Raw genomic sequence first — 20,305 nt, forward strand, 5'->3', positions numbered from 1 at the left:
TGGAACTGGATCATCAGTTTTTACCATCTAGAGCCGTCTGCCTGGGAGTGTTTATTTGCGGCACGAACAAATATTAAACATGAGGCGCTGAGATGATGGCACACTTATATGGATGAATTATGATTATATATTTTACAGGTACACCGCCATTAAATGGACTGTCCAATTAACAAGATCTAAAAAATTTCCTGTTAAACCCAGTTCAACATTAGCAATTAGTAGATCTGACACAAAATTAACATTAAATGTTATGGCAACCAATCAAACGTATGGCTAGCTGGGATGAGCCTAATTGAGCTGTATTAGTTGCACATTCTGACACCACAGAAATGAAAAATAGATTTGGTTTTAAATGAGCGCAACACAAGTTAATCAGCTGTTAGGGTTGATAACGAGGGTCGTTGTGAATTAGTGAGTGGTGTAACAGAGCAGTGAAGGCCTATGTGCTGTGTCTTGTGAAAGGCACTGACACGATCAGTACAATCTCCTTTATTATTAACATCAGAGACATTCAGAGCTAACAAACGTGAGCTAACATGAACAGATTTAACCCCAACATTCTCTGGGGGAAGGAGGGAAAGAAAAGACAAGACAGAGTTAACTACAGAAGGTACTGAGGTGTGTAGAGCACAGCCAGTGGAGAGCTCGGCAGTGACCCTTCAGTGTCCAGTAAAGAAATTAATCAGTGTGTGTGGTCATAGCTATGAACAAGACTTTGTGTGTAAATGTGTGTTTAGATATGTATGTTTGTAAGTGAGTGTTCAATCACATCTGTTAAGCTGCAATCAAAGGAAAAGTTAGCATTCATATTTGTATGTTATGATACAGACACCACATCAGTGTGCTGACTCATTCATCTGTGTGTGTCAGGAGAGGAGTGAGAAGGCAGATGGTGTGTGTGTGTGTGTGTGTGTGTGTGTGTGTGTGTGTGTGTGTGTGTGTGTGTGTGTGTGTGTGTGTGTGTGTGAGAGAGTGTGATTCAGGTCATTCAGTCATCCACTCCTATGTTGCGGAACAGATAGGACATAGACTCTCCGTTATGAATGCGGCGGATGGCCTCTGACAGGATCATGCTGATGTCAACCGTCTTGATCTTTGGACACTGGAGCTTCTGGAGCTCGTGGGGAATTGTGTTGGTCACCACCACCTGGGGACAGTGAGAGATGTGAGGAGGGGGACGCCATGCTAAAGAAAGCCTAAGAACACCATCAGCATGCTGCCGGCTCACCTCGTCGATGGCCGACTCCTCTATGAACCTGGGGGCCTCTGAGGAAAGGAGGCCGTGTGTTGCCATGACAAAAATCTTGTAGGCCCCTCTTTCCTTCAGCGTCTCTGCTGCCGCCACAAAGCTGTCAACATCATCGATGATGTCATCCTGTGGGCCAGAGTCATGTTTTAAACATGACGAGAACATTAAGCCCATTAGAGCAGATGGTGCCCACTAAGGACAGTCTGCCACACCAAACCTTTTCCAGTGTTACTGACCTGCCTCAATCATTTTGCTTAACTTGACATCCTCTCAGTTTTTCATATATATTAAACTTATGTTCACATCAGTGGCAATTTGTTCAGGACACTTACATTCAGTAATTCTTCTAGTGCTCCTATTAATGATCAGTTTTAGGATTAACTGACTTGCAAACTCACACCCAGCCAGAACCTTGCAAGATTTCAGTTTACTGAAATATGACAAAGAAAAACATCAAATGCAAACAGGTGATTATGTTCCCATTACTCAGTTACATCCCGCCCTTTCTGATCGTTAGGGATTGTTGATTACATGCGTCACCATTTCCTGTCTACACTATAATGGTGTGTTCATTCCAAACCCGAAGCAAAGTTTTCACAAGAGCTGATTGCACACAAAGATTATGCAACGAGTTAAACAGTCAAACAGTGGATTCTCTCCTGATGCTACCTTTAGAAATGGAGGACAAGCTTACTGCTGTCTGAGCTCAGATCGAGCTGTATGGTTCAACTTTGATGGGGCAAAAATAAGAGGGCTGAAGAAAAGTGAAATCAGAAGACCTAATGGTAAGTTATCAAAGTGTGTTACTGTAACAGTTTCCAGCTTTTGGTTGTACTCCTTTTCACCCTCTTGGACATTACAAGCCAATTTTTGCAGGTTTCCAATGTGACTGAATTCAGATGAACAACACGGGGGGAAACTTTGCTTCATGTTTGGTGAACTAACAAATATGAGAGGATTCTGTGAGGGAAGGTGGGGGCTCGCACGCCTCTGCCCTAAAGATCCAATCAACAGTCAAACCAGGACACATATCAGCATTTTGAGCTGCTGCATGCACACAGTATTGGTTCATGACAGTTTCAAAAGTTGAGGTTATCATATCTACTGATTATCATAAAATAAAAACATGAAAAATAATAGACTGTACATAAAATACATATATACAGTTTAAGGAAAAACTAGAGGTAACCGTGCTTGGCTATCTGTATTCACAGTGTGAGTTAGCAGGGTTAAGCAGGGCTCACTGCTGTTACTGGTGTGAGCAGGGGAAAAATACTTTTAAACTTTATTTTGGGGCAAAGTCACCAAGTTTTTTTAGTCACTTCTGAGCAGTGAATCTATAGATGCTGCTTTCATGTCCCGGAGGCTACTGAAATTCAGGTTATGGCTTTTCTCCTCATTCACTGAGATAAAGGTTTCAAAATAACGACACTACAAAGATGGCTCCAATTACCACTGAAATTACCTTCTGAAAGTGATGGATCACTTTACTGCTGCCGCTTTCACTCAAAGGTATTTTCGAGTTTGCAGAGTAAAGACATTTTTCTACATTCACACCCAAAGTTTGGAAACCGTGCGCCATCTCTCACCACAATGATGGCAATGCGTCCTCCGACGTCTCCTACCACAGTGATGGGGGGCTTCTCTTTAGGGATCAACACTGGAACAGAGAGGGCGAGTCCTGTTGTTATTCACACAGGGTGTGCAAAGTCTAGTGTGTGAGCAGTTCTTTGTTGCTTTGTGTGCATTACATGGTATCTCCATGCTGGGGTGAATGGCTCCAGTGGTCTTTACGGTGGGCGGGGAATGTCGCCCGTCTACTTGGTCTGATTCTGCGTCCTGAGCTTCGCCGTGGATCACTGCTATACCAAGACGCAGCCGCTCGGCGAATGACTGAGCCCTGCACACCCACACAGAGAAAAACACACAGTCAGCAGCATTTCATAACTTAATCCTCTCCTTTATGTAAGGATTGGAGGTTTGTATACAAGAGAATGCACACAAACAAGATACAGGCCATGACTTGTCTCCATACTGTGTGAAAAATGAAACTACTCTGGAAAAAGAAAGCGATGAGCAAGGCAAAAACATGGCATTATAATTAATGTTACTTAACATAAGTAACATTTATTATAATGCTGCTCAGTTCAGCACAGGTTAAAGGTGGTTTCGTGTGAGCGGAGCGAGCATACCTTTTGGCAGAACTTGGGGACTTGGCAACAATCACAGCATTTCGGTAGTCAGGGATCTGAGGGGAACACACAAAACTGGTGTCAGATTTGTGTACAGTCAAGTGCACAATTGCACTTATCCATTCAGAGTTTAGCAACAGAACTAAACACTAAAGCAACTCATTTCTCTACATGCTGAAGGTCAGGTGAATGAAGTACAGTATATTTTTCTCCAGGAGTTAACACCTGCTCAGATAGTTTGGCACAGTGGAAATCTAGCATCATTCAGCAGGTGTGTACTGCAATGTTTTGTGGGGGTTACAGGTTTCTAAATTAAATCTGCCTTCATAAACAATCACAGCAATACAATGGACAAACCAAAAATGCTGAAAGGACAGATCTATTGAATAAAGTGACCCTTGTTCATAATGAGCTTCTTTGCTACTTGTAACTGACAGCAGTGATGTTGTTTACTTCAGGTGTGCTTAAGCCTTAAAATAAAAACAAACCAAAAAAAAAAAAAAAAAAATCTGACTCAGTCTTCTAACCCTATATCCATTGTTTTCCATGATCTCAATAGGCAGTTTCCATTTCAGTGAACTCAATACCATATGTAATGGCATGCACTTCCAGAAAAGCCCTAAAGCAGTCAGTAAAACAGCCACTCTAGGGTTTCACCCTCTGTGCACTTTCATCAGCCTTAAAAAAAAAAAAAAAAAAAAATCAAACGTTTAAAATTATTAATGTAAAAATATTTTGGGGGAAAACCTGCAAGAAGGTTGTGCTGTAAAACATTTGTCTTTGTTTCCTTGAATCTCTAAGTTAATCCAACCCACAGAGCCACAACAGACAGGATGTGGATCAGAATAAAAGTGGAACGCTTCCTTGTTTTTTCTTATACATATGCTGTTACAGTGGTGGATGCTCATGTTAAATATGGTCAACGTGTCAACTAATGAGGTCAAAATACAAGTACTCCCTTCAGAGTGCTATTTATCTGTTTTAGACATTCTACTTTGGTATCTGAATGACATCAGTAAGAGCAGATAAACAAAACGTGGCCCTCTCTGGCACAGCAGCCCCTCCCACCTGCTGTTCAAACTTTTTGTTAGTGAGAGTCAGCCAATCAGAAGAAAGTGTGCTTTAAAGGGAGAGGAGCTAAAATTACAGAGACGATAAAATAATGGGCTGCACCAATACCCACTGTGACATTATTTGGAACTTTAAAGTTGCTCTAAGATTAAAAATATGAATTTGAAAAAAAAACAGGTCTCTATTAATGAGAAATAAAAAAACACAAAGCTGAAATCACAAAACTACTTGTGTAATCTTATGCCATGTTTCCACTCAGCGCAACTCGAATCAGCACGGTTTTGTTTCTATTAAAATTGTGTACCACCTCAATGTGGGCGGAGTCAATATAGCAATGTGGGCAGAAGTCACATGATGTAATTTGCATGCTACTCAAACGCGTCCATTAGCTCTGAGACCACCTGATACACTTCCTCATTTCTTGTCTGCTCCTTGTCTCTGGACCACAGTGTTGGTTTGTGGGTCTCCATTTCCCTCGCTGTCGGGTTTTAAAAAAAGCCACGTTTGATTCTGGCGAAGGAGTCGATCTCGTGACTCAGCTAGTGACGACACTCGCTGGCCAACCAGTAGCATGCTGTTCTTCGACGACACATTTTCAGATCGCCTCGGATCACTTGGAGCCCTGGCTGAGTGGGTACTAAAAAAAAGTAACTGGTATCTGGACCTAATGCAAAATTCTACAAACTGTGCCAAGTCGCGCTGAGTAGGTACCAGTGGAAACGCAGCATTAGGTGTGATCTACCATCATAATCGTAAACTGCATGAGTAGTATCAAGTATCTATGACTCAGGTGGATGGAGCAAATTTAACAAGTATCAAAATTGTCCAGCTTAAGATTAGAAAAAATAAAAATGGAAATTATGTATTTGTGTGGTATGTTTTTTTTTTTGGTTTTTTTTTTTAAAAAGTACCTCTTCCTGGATGTACTGCAGCAGGAACGGGGAGGCTCTCAAATTGTCCACTGGGATGTTGAAGAAGCCTTGAATCTCTTTCTGATGGAGGTCCATGGTGATCAGGTGGGTGAGGCCTACACAAACACAGTCAGATTGTAACATGCCACTGGTTTATATAGATTATGTATCTGAAATATTACTATATGTGAAATTGCATTACTGGTAAAGGTATTCTCCTGGACTTACCAGCTTTACACATCATCGAGGCAACGAGCTTGGACACGATGGATCCCCTTTTCCTCATCTTACACTGCTTGCTGTAGGGGAAGTAGGGGAGGACGCCCGTGATGCTTTTGGCACAGGATGTCCTGCATGCGTACACCATGATCAGCATCTCCATTATAGTGGTGTTGACATCCCTGACACAGCAAAAGCAAAGCAAGAGCCAAGCAGGGCAGTATTAACAGCAGATATGAGCAAAATGTTTCAGGGGGAAACTTCCAAATGCATATTTGTCTTCTCTCTTACTTTGACATCGTTTGGATGACAAAGACATCTTTGCCTCGCACTGACTCTTGGATCTGTACCCGCGTTTCTATGGAAACAAAAACAGGATGTGAGCAGGAAAGAGCAGCGAAAGAATATGCACATACAAACACACACTGAGCCGCACCGGTACACACTCCTATCCCGTAACAAAGCCTACAAAAGCCTGTCGGCTTCATTACTACCACCACCACCACCACCACCTCCTCACTGTGTGAAATCACAGATACTGGCATTCCAAAAATGTGCCTCCCAAAGAAAAGAGATTAGAAAACAAAATACTTTCAAAACTGAGCCAAATGTCCAAAAAACACGGAAGGAACGGAGACGATCGTCCACAAATGCCACAAAGGTGCAAACAAATCAAGCAACCCATGGTGTGGAATTTATATCTAATCATCTCTACTACTACTAAAGAGGTCATTTCCCCAACCCTACAATTTTCTTCAGTACACAACAAAGTTGTGCAGACTATGGAATGGCCTGAAGAGAGGACCACTTTGTTTGTTATTCAACTTCCCAAGAAAGGTAATTCAAGTGTGACGACCAAAGAACCATTAGTCTAGACAGTCACGCCATCAAGATACTCCTGATCTTATTGAAGCGCTTACTGCCCCAAGCAGTAAGTAGCTGAGGAGCAAACAGGTTTCTGGAAGGGCAGCTCTACATTCAAGTCAATTAAATTTTATTTATATAGCGCCAAATTACAACAAACAGTCGCCTCAAGTTACTTTATATTGTAAGTTAAACACCTTACAATTACACAGAGAAAACCCCAACAATCAAAACAACCATCTATTAGCAAGCACATGGCGACAGTGAGAAGGAAAAGCTCCCTTTTAGCAGGAAGAAACCTCTGGCAGACCCAGGCTCAGGGAGGGCCAGTCATCTGCTGCAACCGGTTTGGGGTGAAAGGAGGGAGAAAATACAAAAGACGCACTGTGGTAGAGAGCCAAAAATTAATAATAACTAATGATTAAATGCCAAGTGGTGTAGAGAGTGAAAAGAGGTGAGTGAAGAAGAAACCCCCAGTAGCCTCGGCCTATTGCAGTGTAACTAAGGGAGGGTTCGCATGTTAACAGTTATTCAATTTATGGCTCCTCTGTGAGAAGTACAGACTTCCAGGAAGGAGCCAAGGCAAATGGAAGCATAAATAATTTTTACCCGGTCGGTCGGATTTTGTTCCCCAGAATCAGCTAATATTATGAACAAAACTAGTAACAAATAATGCTAAAAGGGGAAAAGCGAAAGAGGGGTAACGGAACTTTATCAATAAGAATGGAGAAAACTGAAAAAACAACGATCGAAGGGACTGGTACTGAGGATCATGATATCTGTGATGGCGGCCATGAGCCAAACTTGGCGGTGGATGTGGAAGCTATTATTGCCATCATCCGTGTAAACATAAGGCTAATGGGTGCAGAGGTGAAGTATGGCCTGGGTAACTTCTGAGACAACATTAGAGATGATCTGAGAAAAAAATTAAGCAACAACAGATCGGAATTCCATCAGAAGCTAGGTGACATAATAACCAATCAGAAGACAACAACCGACAGGGTGAGGGAAACCGAGCGTCGCACAGCTAGCACAGAAGAACGGAGTTCGGACTTTAAAGAGTCGCTAAGTCAGTCTTTACAAACCGAAGATAATTTACAGATGAAGCCAACAGACATGGAGGCTCGTTCCAGGTGTAACAATATCCACATATATGGCATACAGGAGGGCCTGGAAGGAAACAACATCCAGAACTATATAGATAATTTTATTAAAAAGGAGCTGGACCCCCTCGATCATACTCAGAATACAACAGTGCCACAGAGACCTTGGTTCAAGGCCACCAAAGAAAATAGCTGTATGCGTCCAGGAATTTCGAACCAAGGAAATGGTGCTGCACACCGCATGGAAATAGATGGAGATTTTCCATGGTGACCATGGTCTACTTCGACCATGATTATCCTGCAGAACTCCTGGCAAAGACTTTTGCACAAATAAGAATATTTTGCGGGAAAGGGGAATTAGATTAGATTAAACTAGGATTCAAAACCACTTTTTACTCATCCTACAAGAATCATAAAAAGAGGGGTGTTGCAATACTAATTTCTAACACAGTAAACCTTCAAGTGTCATCTGAAATCAGCGACAGAGAGGGATGGTATAAGGGGCACTATGATCAGCAAGAAATCGCACTACCAAATGTGTACATACCCCCAGACCAGGGCAGTTCTTTTATCTGAGAAGTATTTAATATGAATTTAACTGAATTGGGAATGATGGATGTTTGGAGAAGTTTTAGAGGGTGAATTCCAGAACTGATTCTTTTTTCACTTTTAACTACGATACAATCACAGACTGCTGGATTGGGTCTCAAGCCCTTTCAGATCATTCAGCTGTTTATTTAAACTTATCTTTGTGTAATAAAAAGAAAACTGCACTCTGGAGACTTAACACAAGCATTCTAAATCATAAGAAATGTAAAGAAATTATAGAGAAGAATTTAAAGATTACATGGATAGCAATAATACTGGGGATGTGTCGCCCAGTATCCCGTGGAAGGCTATAAAATCAGTGATCAGGCTCATAGCCTACATGTGATATAACAGGTACAACGTAAAAATTTGTCTGAATTGCAAGACAAACTTGCAGCTTTAAAGAGGGAACACTCATTAAAAATGGGGCCCCACTTATTAGAACAAATTAATTAAAAAAAAATAAAATAAAAGAAATAAAACATACGATGAGGAACTGGAGTGAAACGCCAAGTTTGTTAAACAAAGATATTATGAAAATGGCCCAAGGGCCTAAAACTATTAGCGTGGAGATTAAGAAAGCAGAAAGCACCATATATGAAATAAGAAATCATAAGATCAATAAGTTAAACTAAAAACTAGAAGTGTAAGGGGCCAAATACAACCAGCCCTGAGGCAATAAATACACGTTTGGAATCGACAGACTTACCCTTTATTGGAGAAGGACAGAACAGGATCCTAATGGCAGAAATCACAAAGGAGGAAGTAGAGAAAGCAATTTCTAGATTAAAAACTAACAAGACTCCAGAACAGATGGATACCCTGCTGAATGGTACAAGTCATTTAAGGATCAAATAATGCCAATACTTTTTGGCTGCTTTAATTATACCCTTAAGGAAGGTGAGACACCAGTAACCTGGAGGGATGCAAGAATCTCAATTATACCTAAATATGGGAAAGACAAGAAAAATTGTAGTTCACAGAGACCAAGTATTAAACCTAGATTACAAACTATATGCATCAATATTGGCTAAAAGACTGGAAGATATAGTAATTGAACTTGTGGAACCAGACCAAACTGGCTTTGTACGTGGCAAGTAGACCCAGGATAACGTATGTCATTTGTTGCATGTAATTGATTTAGTGAATAAGAAAAATGTTAGAGCAACAGTAATTAGTTAAAATGCCGAAAAGGCGTTTGACTCGGTCCAGTGGGAATACCTACATCTATCCTTGAACAGATTTGGTTTTGACAAAGACTTTAAAACTCTGTATAGAATGCTAAATGCCAGAATTAAAATAAACAAGAACCTCTCTCAGAATACAAGCTTAGAGAGGGGTTGCTGGTAGGAAGGCCCCTCTTAGCCCTGCTTTATTTGCTTTACACACTGAACCCCTAGCGCAGTTAATAAGGGATGACGAGAAGATAGAAGGAATAATGGTCAGAGACCTTGAACAGAAGACCTGTTTATATGCTGATGACATTTTTCTTGTTTTTAATTGCTCCACAGTTTTCCATCCCTAAATTCATGTTACTCCTCAAAGAATATGGAACTTACTCGGGGTACAAATTAAAAACAAATTTTAAATGACCATCTTGCCCCTCAAGGGGACTTAATGGAAAACTTCTAATTTAAATGGGGCTCTCCAAGTATCAAATATTTAGGGATACAAATACCTAAAGATACATGTAAAATATATGAAAGTAATTATGATATTCTACATAAATCCATCAAGGCAGATATTAGCAGGTGGTCCCAACTGCCCTTAGAAATGCATAATAGAATTCAAATAATAAAAATGAATATACTTCTGCGATGTTTATTTCTTTTTCAATCGATACTGATTGAAGTATCAAAACAATTTGAACGGGACAATCTGAACGGGACGAGACCATGGTGGCGTGGTGGTTAGCACTGCTGTCTCACAGAAAGAAGGTTCTAGGTTTGATTCCAGCATAGCCAGGGTCTTTCTGTGTCGAGTTTGCATGTTCTCTCATGTCTGCGTGGGTTCTCTCCGGCTACTCCAATTTCCTCCCACAGTCCAAAGACATGCAGTTAGTGGTTTATTGGTGATTCTAAATTGCCCTTAGGTGTGAATGGTTGTCTGTCAGGGTACACCCTGTACAGGCTGGCGACATGGACAGGGTGTACCCTGCCTCTTGCCCTATGACGGCTGGGATAGGCTCCAGCCCCCCCCGACCCTGAACAGGATAAGCGGAAGAGAACAGATGAAGGAACAAGTGGCTCTCCAGATTCATATGGGCTTCTGCCCGCCCATATGAATCTGATTCAGTTTAAAAATATTACGACTTCCTAAAGAAAAAGGTGGAAGATCCTTGCCATGTCTATTTGACTATAATAAAGCTGCCCAATCCTTAGCATGCTGCTGTGATCCCAGTTACTTTGCAAAATGGAAGAACATAGAAATTTCACAATTAGAAATAGCTTTAAAATCTCTTCAGGGAACCAAACATATATAGCACTCCCGAAGACCCTAAATCAATGGTCAAGGGTACCAATCAGAATTTGGTTTAAGGAGTGTAAATTGAAACCTAATTTATTTATTTTAGGTACTTAGAAGTCAGAGCCTATGTTGATGAAAAGATCAAAATCAGAAATACAAAAGGACTCCAGTGTAATTGACATATTTACTGACACATACAAAACCAACAGAAATCAGAAAGTTGTCTCAAGACACTACTCAAATATACAATTAGTAAAACAAAACAAAACAAACCATTCAGCTAAGTAACTAAGTGGGAGAAAGTCTGTGGGAGTCTGGGTTCCCATTTCAGAGGATGACTGGCAGAATACCTGCTTGATGCATTTGACCTCTACCAGTACAGGTGCCTGGAGAGAATTTTGTAGGCAAAACTTGTTAAGATTTGTTATAACCCTGAAAGTAAAGTATGCGCTGACGGATGAAAGAATGAGTGGTTTGTCTTGGTGAAAGTGCGGGAACAGCTGGCAGACCACTACCATACATTTTAAAGTTGCCCAGTCAACTTGTAGGGTCTTTACCTTACAATATAACGTACCTTGAGGCAACTGTTTGTTGTGATTTGGTGCTATATAAATAAAACTGAATTGAATTTTGCACTACTGGGGGGGGGGGGGGGGGGGGGGGGGGGGGGGGGGGCAACATTCAGACTGTACTTAGAGGAGAAATTGATTTCTCTTTTTCTACAGTTTATTTGTGTAGCATTGTGAGCAGTTTATCTGTCAGTCATAATTATATATTAAGGATTTTGTTTGCAGCCACTGAGAAAGAAATAACCCATAAATGGCTGAAAAATGAATCCCCAACTAAGAATGAATGGCTCGCCACAGTGAATAACATTCAAGAAATGGAGAGAATTACCTTTTCTTTAACCTTATGGGCCGACCAATTTACAAAAACCTGGGAGGAATGGATGCATTATGTAAGCCAGTGTGATATCCCTAGCAATTCTTCCCCTTTTCTGGTTTTGTTCTCTTGTTGTTTTTTCCTGATACTTTAAGTACATGCATGACCAATTGTTCCCATTTTTAAATTTTGTCCATCTGTGAAAAATACAGTTAAATAAAAATTATTAAAATATCTGTGAGAAGTACAGAGATCTTAGAAAACAGTTTTCCATAACTTAATGGGCTACAAGAAGTGCTTCGACAGAGTATGGCACAATGGACTCTGGGCAGTGATGAGAAGGTTCAACATACGTAGAGGGCTCATCAACAGTATCCAGGAATTCTATAATGCACCTAACTCATCTACTGTGCAGCAGCGAGCTCAGTGAATGCTTCCCTACTTCTGTTGGAGTTAGTCAGGGATGCCTCCTCTTGCCAACACTTTGCAACATATATTTCTGTAGAACATAATTCAGGAAGCTCTAATTGTGTACAGGGAATCAATGAAAGTTGGCAAAAGACTCTTAAGCAATCAGCAGTTTGCCGACGATAGAGATCTCATCATTGGTTACAAAAGTGATCACGAAAAGCAGATACCATCACTTGATAGCACCAGCAGAAGGTCTGGCATAGAGATCAGTTTCATGAAAACCAAAGTAATGGTGTCCGAGCATCCAACACAAGTCTCAACTGACATAAGAGGAACAAGGCTGGAGTAAGTGCCTGAAGTGACCTACTTAGGGGCCATCCAGACTGAAGATGGAAGTTCCACTAGGGAAGTAAAAGCCAGAACTGCTAAGGCGACAGCAGCCCTTGCCAGTATGAAAACAGTTTGGCAAGACAGAGGAATCAGCCTTAAATCGAAAATCCAGCTGCTATGCACAATAGTGCTTGCAGTCCTCCTATAATGCACATCTCACAAAAAGAACAGGTGCCTTTGAGATGAACTGCTTTCAGTGCATTCTCAACATAAACTGGAAAAAGCTACACCTCAAACCACGAGATCAGAAAATGAATTACAAAGGTTCTTGGCACCCATGAAAGTTTCATGGATATGGTCAAAAGGAAGAAACTGATATGGTTCGAACACATTATGAGAGCCAAAGGTACCCTTGACAACACAATTCTCTATGGTTCGGATGATGGAAGAAGAGCGAGAGGATGCCCAAGAAGAAAATGGATAGATGATGTCAAAAGAATGGACTGGATTGACCTTTGGGTCTCTTGTGTGCACCAGAAAACTGTGTGCTGGAGTCCATAGTGCAGAATGCCATGTGGCATCAACGGCCATCTGGCTATGTATGACACATGATGATGATGATGACAACACTGTTGAATCCTTTATCATAGTTGAACTGTCATTAAGATATGCATCTGCCACATTAAATACTTTGTCTAACTTGCTCCAGCATTGTGTGGTAACAGCTTCAAGCAGCAGCTATTCAAAAATAATGCTTGAGAATCAGTGGCCTCCTCAACAGCTATACCATTAGGAATTGAGAACCACAGAAACAGCAACTTCCTCCCCCAAATTCAACATACAAAGTTTCTTATACGCTCAAGTAATCACCAAATTAGAAGGAATCATCAGGCATGAAGGACATTAAGTGCAACAACTAAAATATCCTACAATAATCAAAACATAGCTGGGGCTTGGACTTCTCATTCGCTTAAATCGGATACCAAACGAAACTTTTATTTCTCTGTCTTTGTGTTACCCTTTTCTTACAAAATTGAGAGCTAGGTTGACAACAGCTAAAGGAATACTTGATGTGGTGGTCTAAAGTAACATGAAATATATCTGACTGTTTCATAACCTACCAGATAAGGGCTTCTGCACAGTTCACTAAAAAAAAAAATCTAAGAGTTTCCTCAAGTCAAAAGCATGCAGACAAACCAAAGATGATGAAACATGGATGTAGCCACAGTGACATCACACATTAGCAAAATCCCATTGTGAAGCTTCGACCTGAGTATTTTCACCATCGCCATCTTGGTGCAGGAACACTGTACAGTCATGTGGTAGTTACTTGTCAATCACAAGGTAGCGCTGCCACAAAGCATAACCTGCTTTATTCTTAATTTTTCCTCTAATGAAGACCATAATTTACAAAAATGACTACCATGTCTCATTAAATGAAACATGAAACTAGCAAAAGAGGCCATAAACTCAAAGTGTTTATTCATGTCAAAGATCAAGGCAGTTAAGGATCATTTTCCCATAAGCTTCTATACAATCAAACTTTTTTTGCAAGCAGAACAGTTGCCTTCTTGCTAGCCATTAGAAAGAATGCATGTTTAACACACTTCTGCATTAGCTGCAGACCTGTAAGCTACCTCTGTTTTTTTTTTGTTTTTTTTTATATATATACAGACTAGGGAAGTTCCAGGCGACTAATTTACCAGTTGTTTTAACAAGGGAGAAAAAAGAAAAAAAAAAAGACCAGTCAACTAGTCTAAAAGTAAGGAAAACATTCTAAAGTGAGCACAATCTAATGGACAGCATTAAAGGTTGTCCATACAACTATTATATCCAAACAGGAAGTGTGTGGTTAAGCACCACTTTGATTAAGTGGTTACATGTCAGTTTACTCTGAAAGCGCACCCATACAATCATTCATTTTCTATATCAAAGCACTGCAGAACCACACTGGTTACTTCTGCTTGTTAACGTCTTCCATCACAGAAAATCTCAGAACAACAGTTTGTATTGATAAAATATGAAAAACCTATTTAACCAACTAATATTTTAGGTGCAGACTAGCTAGTTAATGAGCTAGTTGACTAGTCACACACATCCTAAATACAAACTGTGTGAGAAATGCAACACTTCTGGGCATGTTAAACTACTAATCCAATGAATCTGCAGTCATTACTGGTAAAAGCCAAATGTCATAACACTACATTTTATTCATTATGTAACAGACTTAAAATAAATCAAAGAACTTGAAGCTTTAACTTTGAACATAACAATTAACCTGATGACAAGCACAGAAAGACTGTGGTATTAATCACTGTGCAGTCCTCCATGTGGCCTCGTCTGTCTTGGCTTGGATGTTTTTTCTTAGTACTGATTTCATGCATATTTGTGATACAACCAAATGCCTGTATACTTTATTCTATATTTCTTTCTACATTAAGATGCATTTAAAATGACAGGTGCAGCCAACAGTTTTTCTACAATGTATTATTCTGCCATTTGCTCAGATTACTGTTGAAATAATTTGTTTCAGAAAATGTCAGAAATAACAAATTATCCATCACAAAATGCCCATTGTCCATTTTGTTTGGGCTATCTGTCAAAAGCCCAGAGATATTCTCCACTTAACTTTGTGGAGCCATCAAATGTTTTAGATTTTAGCAGATGATACAGTCGTTTACAACTCTGCTATAACTCCAACTAAGTCTAAGGTCATAATCTGCCTTTAGAGTTTTTCTGCAGAACTTCAACAGCACCACACTTTTATTCTCAGAGCAATTTACACCTAGAATATTTTGCTGGTGCATCATTGTAGTTTTCTAGCCACCACAGCATATGTCAAACTGAAAATACACTGCATGATTTTTTTTTTTTTTAAACTAATCTTGTAAGATGTATTACCCAACACTGCTTTGAGACATCATCTTACCTCTGTTAGCTTCCTGGTACACCTGCACCTTGCCAAGCTCCACCCCTAACCGCCTGAGAAAGAAAATGACAAAACAAGATGGAGCAATTAAGTTTACTTAAATTCAAACAAACAAGAACACATTAGAAAAAGAAATAACCACATATAATCTTTAAACCATACAAAATCTACTGTTCATTTAGAAATGTATTAACAAGCAGTGTTTCGCATCCCCTCACACACAGTGAGATGCTTAAGCCTCTTTTTCAGTACATCTACTCAGCTTCACTCAACTCAACTTTGGTCATTTTCCATTACAGTTCAGTACCACCTCAAGTGGCGTCGTTTTTGCACAGCGGGCCAAAAGTTCCTGTGACATCATTTGTATGCCACACAAACACAAACGGTCGGTTCGTCTAGCTTCCTCTGAATTCTGTCATCAGCCACCAAGAACAAGAGTGCCTTTGTTGGTTACTGTATAGCAGTTTCCCTTGTTGCCGGATTTCAAAGACGGCGAGTTCAATTCTTGAGAAGGAGTCGCTCTCATGACTCATCTAGCAACATCACTCTCTAGCCAATCAGTGGCATGCAGTCTGTTGATGTTACATTTTCAGCTTAACTCAACTCGCTTGAGTGTCACCTAATGGAAAACCCTAAAAACCGAGTCGAGCCGAGTAGGTACTGGTGGAAAAGAGGCATTAATGTCCAATACACAAAGCCCAAGACTGTCCTATAAACACAAACAGACTAAAATGTCCATGTGGAGTCCAGGGTTGGACTGTGTGCATTTAAAGTAGGTTCTGAAATTCATGCATGTTTGGTTTAGACCTAACATGACAAAATACTAATGATGCAACCACATGTTATTTTAAAATCAGAATTAAATTAGAATTGAAATTATAATCCTCAGTAATAATTCATGTTCACAGGCAAAACGCAGACTGATTTTTGCCATTGTGTTGTATATGCAACACAATTTACTGCATTTAACTGGAAATTCTCAGCAAATTATGTAAGCAAGAAAACTGAAAATTAACCTTTTCACTGCATTCAGGGTACCACAGTCAGCTGTCATAGATAACACCTTTTTTTTTTATTAAAAAGTGAAATAAACATAATGTCTCCACCTCCTTTGCAAAATTTAAATATTCACTGTTTAAACACACACTTATCCTTGGGCACTATACCAAGCTGCAGGAAATTATCATTCTGAAACCATTATTTTTGCTGAGTAATTAAATTTTGTTGTGTATGAATGGACATTGTGAAGCTCAGCCATGCTCTAAATGCTAACTAACGCCTGTATGGAGGATGGAAACAAAGCACATCCAAATTTAGCTTTGAGGAAGTGAGCGCAAACCCTGTTTTCCTGACACATGTGGTACATTCAAGTTTAAATATTACTTTCTATCATATGAGACTAAAGGAAGGAGACAGACCTGCTTGTGAAGGACTTATAATGGGCTGTTCACTCTAAGCTAACCTGTTTGCTCTACATGTCTAATATGCCACCAATGACCTCTGTACGTACTCTGCAATCCTCTTGCCCAGCTCGCGGCTTGAGGGATGTGAATTGGCGGTGAAGATTACCAGGCCACCCTTAGTGTGGTTCATGTCTCTGGGGTCTCGGCCGCTGTTCTCCCCACACTCAGGCAGTGGATCCCTGGGCACCCACGCTGCACTGAGCCCTTCCTGTAGCAAAAAGAAAAAGGCAGTCACTTCCTTTAAAAAAAAAAAAAAAAAACAGCGTCAAGTAAAAGGGAAACAGGAAACATTTGGTTTAGTCCTTAAGTACAGTCAAAGTGCGGGTTTTAGACTTAATGACAGCAACATCACTTAACACACTAGTTTACACCCATAATTATAGGCTAAACATGTCTACTTGTAATGCGCTAAAAAAATGTTGTAGGAAAGAGGAAAAATTTAATCCATTAACTCTTAGATTTAAGACTACTGCCAGCTTACTACACCACCACATAACTTAATAATCAGTTTATGCCCCGTTCACATTAAGAACTAAATCTGTGTGGGATGGAGCCTGAAAAATAGACAGTCAATTAATGGTGTGCTGACTAATTATCACTGGTTTATCCAATCCAGAGACCGTTCTGAACCCTCGAGATGAGCGTTTTCACTGTCACCAGCTTGGTGTTTTGAAACTGGAGCTGTTAGCCAATCGGTATATCTTGAATAATCCTTCTTTCTGAGACTCAGAATGACCTCAACTTACAAAATGAACTTAATGTTTTACACAGCATGACCCAAAATAAGCAAATAAGCTCAGAACCTCTTCAGGAAAGTCTTTACTGAGGTCAAGTCCAAGAGCCGCGTTACCACAGACTCCTATAAAACTCAATGGTGACTGCCCATCTTTTTGAGGGCTCCGGTTCCAGAAGTAAATTTCTCATTCATTTATTGACATTTCAAAAAATCCTTACATAAAGAGTTTTAAGTCTCGAACCAAGCCGACCAGCTACCAAGCCAAGGCTTGTTTTAGAAGAAAAACAAAATGAAATAACTTAAAAAAAAAAAAAAAGTACAAGATTGTGTAGGGAATTACTTTAACAGTGAACAAACTACTCATCCAGTAACCCACTGCAAATACTGGATTCCATTGCAAACAACTTCCAACCATCCATCCATCTTCTATATGTTTAGTGGGTTTTTTTGGTAAGATATGACCTTTTTTAATCATTCCTATCATTTTTACTGGCAGATGCCTCAGAAATACACTATACTGCCAAAAGTATTTGTTCACCTGCCTTCACATGCATATGAACTTGGATGCATGTAACAGCTTTAACACTTCTGGGAAGGCTTTCCACAAGGTTTAGGAGTGTTTATGGGAATTTTTGACCATTCTTCCAGGAGCACATTTGTGAGGTCAGACACTGATGTTGGATGAGAAGGCCTGGCTCGCATTCTCCACTCCAATTCATTCATTCCTTTCACTGGAACTAAGGGTTCGAGCCCAACTCCTGAAAAACAACCCCACACCATAATCTCCCCTCCACCAAACTTTACACCTGGCACAATGCAGTCAGACAAGTACCTCCTGGCAAACCACCAAACCCAGACTCGTCCTTCAGATTGCCAGATGGAGAAGCGTGATTCATCACTCCAGCAAACACACAGCCACTGCACTAGAGTCCAGTGGCTGTGTGCTTTATACCACTGCATCCAACTCGGGCTGCAACAGTTCCTCAAGTAACTCAAATGATTCGATTATAAAAAAAAATACTCAGCACAAATTTGTTGCATCAATGCTTCGTTTCAACTGTGCAGCTCAGATGTCACCATGTAAGCGGAGCGTTTCATCTACATTAGCAGCATTAAAGTGACAGACGGATTTCTGTCATTTGGAAAACCATTAACACCAAGTGGATCAACACCGACACGTTTTTCCATGTCTCCACTGCTCTCTACACCTGTGTGTGTGTGTTGTGCTGGCTGTGCTGACACCAGAATGGATCGCTATCACCACATTTCTAGCGGGTGCCTCCATTAACACTAGAGACCATTTGTTAACGACAGGAAACCCCTGTGGTTGCCCATCCAGTACCGAGGGGCTCTGTCAAAATATTTTTTATGCTTTAATCCCCAATTAGCAACTAAAATAGACCTGCAATAGAAATGTATTTAGGAGGATGCTTGTGAATACAAAGCATTACAACATTATAAGCTCATGCAGCCCCCAGTTTTTCAACAAAAACACTGAAAACACTGGCTGAATTGCTGTCATTCCCAGTCACTTCCGCTTTGTTATAATACCACTGTCTACTGTTTAGTAGTGAGAAAATTTCACGACTGGACTTGTCCCACAGCTGGCATCCTATAATGGTACCACACTGAAAACTGGTACTTCACGGAGCTTTGAGAGCGACCCATTCTTTCACAGATGTTTGTAGAAGCAGCCATGGAAGTGACTGGAACACCTGAACTCAAATTATTGGGATGGCTGAGTGAATACTTTTGGCAATATAGTGTATGAGCCAATCATGAAAACGGGAATAAGCTTTTATTATGAAAGGCCCCGTCTTTTCTTTAGTACCCACCAGCAACACTAACCAAATCTACTTAAATGCCAATCTTCTATAAAAGTTCATAAATGCTTCTTTTCTTCGTTGTCTGACATTTCTCAGTGAACACGTCTGTTTTGCTTTATGAATCTATATGCACGTGTATTAGGAACATAAACATGCTTTTCCCCTATTAAATATTTATTTAAAGGCTAAATGTTGTTTAAGGTGGTACACTGGGTTTAATAAGCTATCCCACGCATATAATAGGAGGTATAAACAATATGCACGACATTAGCTTCCTCGTGTTGCTAAGCTAGTCGTAAAGTCGTATAGCACAGGATTTCACTGAGCATGATGCCGTTTGTTGTTGGGGAATTAATACGTTAAGAAGTCAATCTAAGAGGTGAAACTGTGACTGTAATGTCTATTATACAAAGCTAGGTACAGGAATAAAACACCATTCAACCCCAGCTAATATCAAAATGTATATAGCTATCACATGATGGTATAGCGGTGGGCTAGCCTGCGTTAACATTAGTACTAACGCGATAGCTCAACAAAAATAATCTTGCCAAGCCAAAGCTCCTGAATGCGCGAGCTGATTCTTCACGCGTCGGAAAGCAAGTCCGTCTTCACGGCAAGCATAAAACAAAGCCATATATATTTAAAAAAAAAAAAATCACATAAATTAAGCAAAACACAGTACAAATCCTCACCAGCTTGTGTGTTAAGTCCGGTTACAACCTGCAACCAACAGTATTTGATTGTACGAGCCTCCGTCGGGCTCTTTCCAACCTGTTCCCTTCACTCCAACTGACTGAAGGTCTGTTTTGACGGACGTACAGTTTAACCAATCACGGGCCAGAAAATTCTGACGGGTCGGTCTTAAAGTGTATTTTAGTGCTCTGGAAAAAATCCGTAAATAATCACACTCATGGGAGACGAGTTACTTATTATTGATAGTCATCTTGATTGAGAGAGATCCGACAATTACATTTAAAATGATAAATTAATTACATTTCTTATTGAGATTTATAAATGTGTCGTCTTCTTCCTTACCGTTTATTCACTAAATCTTATTTAATATTG

At 40.1% G+C, this 20,305-nt stretch overlaps 1 protein-coding gene across 2 annotated transcripts; it reads right to left on the bottom strand.

Moving 5' to 3' along the window:
- Positions 1-473: 473 nt before the first annotated feature.
- On the bottom strand, positions 474-20,046 carry LOC115784603 (phosphoribosyl pyrophosphate synthase-associated protein 2). 2 transcript variants are annotated; one of them, XM_030735892.1, is made up of 12 exons: positions 19,933-20,046; positions 16,726-16,886; positions 15,216-15,268; positions 5,934-6,000; positions 5,652-5,824; positions 5,424-5,539; positions 3,442-3,497; positions 3,001-3,149; positions 2,839-2,909; positions 1,229-1,375; positions 978-1,147; positions 474-925 (listed from the first exon to the last, which is right to left on the bottom strand). In XM_030735892.1, exons 2-11 carry the CDS (start codon positions 16,806-16,808, stop codon positions 989-991), a joined length of 1,074 nt encoding a protein of 357 aa, XP_030591752.1. In that variant the 5' UTR covers positions 16,809-16,886; positions 19,933-20,046; the 3' UTR covers positions 474-925; positions 978-988. The 2 variants fall into 2 exon arrangements, with proteins under 2 accessions (XP_030591752.1, XP_030591753.1); XM_030735893.1 differs by having other exon boundaries at positions 474-929.
- Between the last annotated feature and the right edge of the window lie 259 nt (positions 20,047-20,305).

Source organism: Archocentrus centrarchus, chromosome 8 (assembly GCF_007364275.1).
Source record: "Archocentrus centrarchus isolate MPI-CPG fArcCen1 chromosome 8, fArcCen1, whole genome shotgun sequence".
Lineage (NCBI taxonomy): Eukaryota > Metazoa > Chordata > Actinopteri > Cichliformes > Cichlidae > Archocentrus > Archocentrus centrarchus.

Bases quoted from the DNA above. Each gene is read 5' to 3' on its own strand.
- LOC115784603 (XM_030735892.1), bottom strand. From the start codon at position 16,808: ATGAACCACACTAAGGGTGGCCTGGTAATCTTCACCGCCAATTCACAT. The intron at 3,150-3,441 runs GTATGCTCGCTC...GTGGGTGTGCAG, and splicing joins TCCCCAAGTTCTGCCAAAAG to GGCTCAGTCATTCGCCGAGC. The intron at 2,910-3,000 runs GTAATGCACACA...TCTCTGTTCCAG, and splicing joins CCCCAGCATGGAGATACCAT to TGTTGATCCCTAAAGAGAAG.